General features: G+C 54.0%; 1 protein-coding gene across 1 annotated transcript; it reads right to left on the reverse strand.

Annotated features, from left to right (window-relative positions):
• Nucleotides 1–903: 903 nt before the first annotated feature.
• Nucleotides 904–3,490, reverse strand: BST2 (bone marrow stromal cell antigen 2). The gene is made up of 5 exons (XM_090288906.1): nt 3,072–3,490; nt 2,155–2,230; nt 1,810–1,891; nt 1,407–1,540; nt 904–1,196 (listed from the first exon to the last, which is right to left on the reverse strand). The coding sequence occupies exons 1-4, from the start codon at nt 3,480–3,482 to the stop codon at nt 1,426–1,428; spliced, it is 684 nt and encodes a 227-aa protein (XP_090145032.1). The 5' UTR covers nt 3,483–3,490; the 3' UTR covers nt 904–1,196; nt 1,407–1,425.
• Nucleotides 3,491–4,073: the final 583 nt, after the last annotated feature.

Raw genomic sequence — 4,073 nt, forward strand, 5'->3', positions numbered from 1 at the left:
ATTTTCCCATTTCCCAGAGTTTGGTGATGACTATCTCTCCCCCCCACCCCCCCTTTGATCTCAGAGGCATTTGTCCTCAGAAGCATTTGTGCTGAGCTTCGGAATGCCCCCTTAGATTTGTAAATATGCTAATACTGTTAACTCTGGCTCAGAGACCCTCTAATTACATTTGCCCTTTGCTGCTGATTATTTTCTACTGGTTTGGGAGTCACCAGTTTTCTTTTTTTCTTACAGACCTGAGGGAAGTGCAGAATTTTGGGCAGACACAAGGGTCTGGGCCCCAGGGCCAGTGACAGGAAGTTGCCTGGACAATAGTTGGGATTCCAGGAAAACTTGGAGGAAGGAAGATAACAGAGAAGGAAGGAATTATGGGGAATGGAAGGACCCCAGAGAGTGGATGAACAGTCTATCAGGAGCGTAGCTCTCCGTTTTGGAGAAGCAGAGAGACTCTCTGGAGGTGGGGTTCTGCAGGATGAATAGGAGTTTGGAGGGGAAAAAAGTCTGGAGGATGGAGAAGGGAGGCATATTGTGACAAATGCTTGGCTTGGGCATGCCTGCGGATCCAGGTCAGAATTCCAGCCCCGCAGTGTCTATGGAAGGGGATTGGAAAGTGGACAAGGTGTCCCTCTAGTCATAGCCTATGTTTCCTCACTGGCACCATGAGCATCAGCAGACTGATGTGCAGATGATAGTAGAATGCTGAGCATTTAGGGAGCACTAATGGGGGTGAATGGTCCTTTAAGATGATCCCAGTGGAGAACAGGGCTAGGTAGGTAGTGGGGTGGTATTTGCCCAAACCCCATGGGTTTCTGGGAACATTCTGGAGCAAGGAAGGCTGGGTGTAGACATCAACAGGCCCCAGATGCTTAAGAGTGACGCAGTAACACACCAGGAACTCCAGAGTAAGATCGTCCCCCAAAAAAGAAATGTTTATTTTTTGGTACCCAAAGACCCCAGAGGAAAGTGACCTTCCAGAAATCTTATCAATAAAAAGCAGGTACTCCCCACTCCATGACCTGCCTAGTTTGGGGGGACAGCCTTGGGCCAACTCTGATGCTTCTCCACACCCAAGGCTGCCCCATGAAACACCCCCTGCCACCTGGACCCCCCTCCCCACCCCGCAACAGTGCTGTTGTGTGGCCCCTCAGAGCGGGCCAGGTCAGGGAAACAGAACTGGAACCAGTCCAGGTTGTGGCCTAAGAGACATAAAGGGGACCCAGGAAAGAATTGAGGCTGACAGAACACAGCCCCACCCCCTCCAGGGCCCCTCCCTCCTCACTGAGGTTCCTGTCTCCCTGCCAAAGACCCTGCTCCTCTGAGCCCGGCCCTCCACCCCGCAGGCAGGCCACCTCCCCAAGCCCTGACTGTCTGACCCTCTCCCATTCCTCTCCACTCCCCCTCCTTACCAGCCGGCTTCCTGGAACCTCAGGCCAGCAGAACCGCAAGGCACAGGGACAGCAGTGTAGAGACCACAAGGATACTGGGGGTGCTGCCCAAGTTGGTGGGGCCATGTCCCCTGCTGAAGCCCTCATTATCTTTTCTAGGGTGGAGATCAGGGCAACTCAGGCAGCTGCCGGGCCTGGCTCCACTAGTGTTGGGCTTGCTGCCCCTCAGAATCTCTCCTCTTTCCTCACCAAGTCACTGGGAAGGAGAGTGGGCAGCTGCCACCACAGCGGGGTGATTAGATGGACAAGGCTGGAACTCAAATGTTGTCCCCGGAGCAATAGGAATTTATGGAGTCAAGGGGATCCTGGGTCTTGGGGTGGCACTAGAGGGTTAAGGGGGACATGGCAGGTGGGGTGTCCCCACCTTAGTTGTTCCAGCTCTGTGGTTGTGTCCTGCAGCTCCTGGGTTGTGCTCTGCAGCTTCTGCTTCAATGTCTTGATCTCCTCTAGGATGGGACAGAGGGCGTGTGGGCACCACGGCCACGCCCCTCAATTGGCTCCACGTTGGGACAGGACCCCACTTCCAGCCCCGCCCTCATTTGAATGCACCTTGGAAATTGGGCCTGCCCCCTTCCCACCTCCACTGGATTCTGGTCCTGTCCCTCTCTCCCAATCCCAACCCTGGGACCTTCCCCCTCCCTCTCCTTCAATACCTGGCATGCTCCTCCAAGCCCCCTTCATGAAACCCGGGGCCTTGTGTTTTTCTCACCTTGAAGCTCTTGTACTAGCTTCTGTTGCTCAAGGCCCTGAGCCTTCTCCTTTTCCAGGGAAGTCATCAGGGTCGCCTAGGGTGTGGTGGAAGGCTAGGGCATCAGAAGCTGGGGTTCTGTCCCTGGTGGAGTAGGCTTCTGCCCTCAACCCTTCCCCAGGCCCTGGGGTCAGAGGGGCTCAAGTCCAAACCCCTCTCAGGGTCCCCTCCAACCCTCTCTGCACCCATTTCCCTCCTTGAAGAATGGCCACAAACTCCCACCTTCCCAGGGAAACTGATAAGCTTGTGATCCTCACAATGGGAGTTTCAAGCCCCACCCCATAGGAATTTGGAGGCTCCCCATGCCCAAACCGTAGGAGAAATTTCCAGATCCCTTGGGCTACTGCTCAAGAAGATTTAGAGGTCTCCTCAAACGCAGAAAAAGGGATTTCTGAACCCAAGTTACATGTCCACTGGGAGTTTCCAGGGCCCCCATATCAAGACCCAAGTGAAAGTTTCAGCTTCTTACAGATGCAGCAGAAGTATCAAGAGCCCCTTCCTCCTGCAGCATCTGGTAGGTTCCCATCCCAAGCCCCAGAGGGGATTTCAGCTCCCCCCAAACTGTGCCCCAGGCGAGTTTCTAGCTCCCCTGGACCAATGTCCTGGAGTTTGGAGATTCATCCATATCCTAGTGGGGATACTGAGGTCCCTTATTTGGGTGCTCTGGGGAATTTAAAGCCCTGGTCTACACTGGCACCCTGGAGAGTTTAGAGGTCCCCAAACTCTGGTAGGGAAATTCGGGTTACCGATATAGGGGCCCAGGGGCAGTTTCAATGTCTATCTTGATCTCCACATATACCCTGGGGGATCCCCCAAGCACCTAGGTTCTAGGAGTCCCCCCATGCACAGGGCCCTCTTTAGGAGTGGTAGTAGCTTACCGCAGTCTTGTTGCAAGTGGCAGACTGGGCCTCAGTCTTCAGTAAGACTTCCTGGGCCTGGGTCAGCTGGTCCTGGGCCTGGGTCAGCTGGTGCTCCAGTAGGTCGGTGATATTTCGACACTTCTGCTCTGCTTGGAGGCCACCCTTGCAAGCCTGGCTGTTGGCCTTCACAGCGAAGACGATTGTGGTCACCAACAGGCACAACACCATGAGTACCAGCAGCAGGATCCCCAGCCACCTCAGCAGCTTGCGCTCCCCCAGCATCAGCTTCTTTGAGTTGTCACCCATGGGCAAAGGACGATAGTGGTTCAAAGTGGGAGCCATACAGATCTGCTCGGGGTTGTAGGGGGTGGGAAATTCGAAAGGAAGCTGGAACTTTGTAAGGGGCTGGATCTGCCTCCTTATTAGCATAGGAACCATTCTGACCAATGAAAAGTTCCAAAATAATCCCCTGACCTAGAGAGTCTTGAATGGAGCATCTGCCAGAAAAGAGCAGTTTAGCTTTCAGTTTCAGTTTCCCAGAAAAGAGGTGTGTTGTTACTGCCAAATTATGGCTTTGGCCCTTCTGGGCTGGGTGCTAGCACAGGAGCTTCTATGGAAGGGGAACTGCCTGGATGACCTCATCACAGTTCCTGCCCTTCTCCTGTGTTCCTGAGGGTGACAACTGCATTACTGAAGACCCAAGACATGCCAGCCTTGTGCTCCTGTGTACTGGGACCTGAAGAGACAGAGGCCAACCTGCCCAGTCCTCAGCTGGGGAAATTGAGGCTGAGGGGTGAGTGGTGGATTAGGGGCAGGCAGGACTATGGTGTGACCTAAGAAGCAGGGTTTTGTGTTCAGGGGTCTCCATAATGACCCAGCAGAGGTTCAATTAGCATCCCTGCCATGGTCTCAGAAGGGACCATAGGGAGCCATGGAGGGTGTCAGTGGAGGGACATTTCTCTACCTAGACCGTTTAAAGCAAGTCAACAGCCAAGTGACAAGGGATGGGGAATGATCCTG

The sequence above is a fragment of the Furipterus horrens genome, unplaced genomic scaffold (assembly GCF_987537825.1).
Source record: "Furipterus horrens unplaced genomic scaffold, mFurHor1.1.pri manual_scaffold_10, whole genome shotgun sequence".
Classification (NCBI taxonomy): Eukaryota; Metazoa; Chordata; class Mammalia; order Chiroptera; family Furipteridae; genus Furipterus; species Furipterus horrens.

Coding starts and splice junctions, on each gene's coding strand:
- BST2 (XM_090288906.1), bottom strand. CDS start 3,482: ATGCTAATAAGGAGGCAGATCCAGCCCCTTACAAAGTTCCAGCTTCCT. Junction 2,231..3,071: donor CCACTTGCAACAAGACTGCG/GTAAGCTACTAC, acceptor ACCACACCCTAG/GCGACCCTGATGACTTCCCT. Junction 1,892..2,154: donor GCTAGTACAAGAGCTTCAAG/GTGAGAAAAACA, acceptor GTCCCATCCTAG/AGGAGATCAAGACATTGAAG.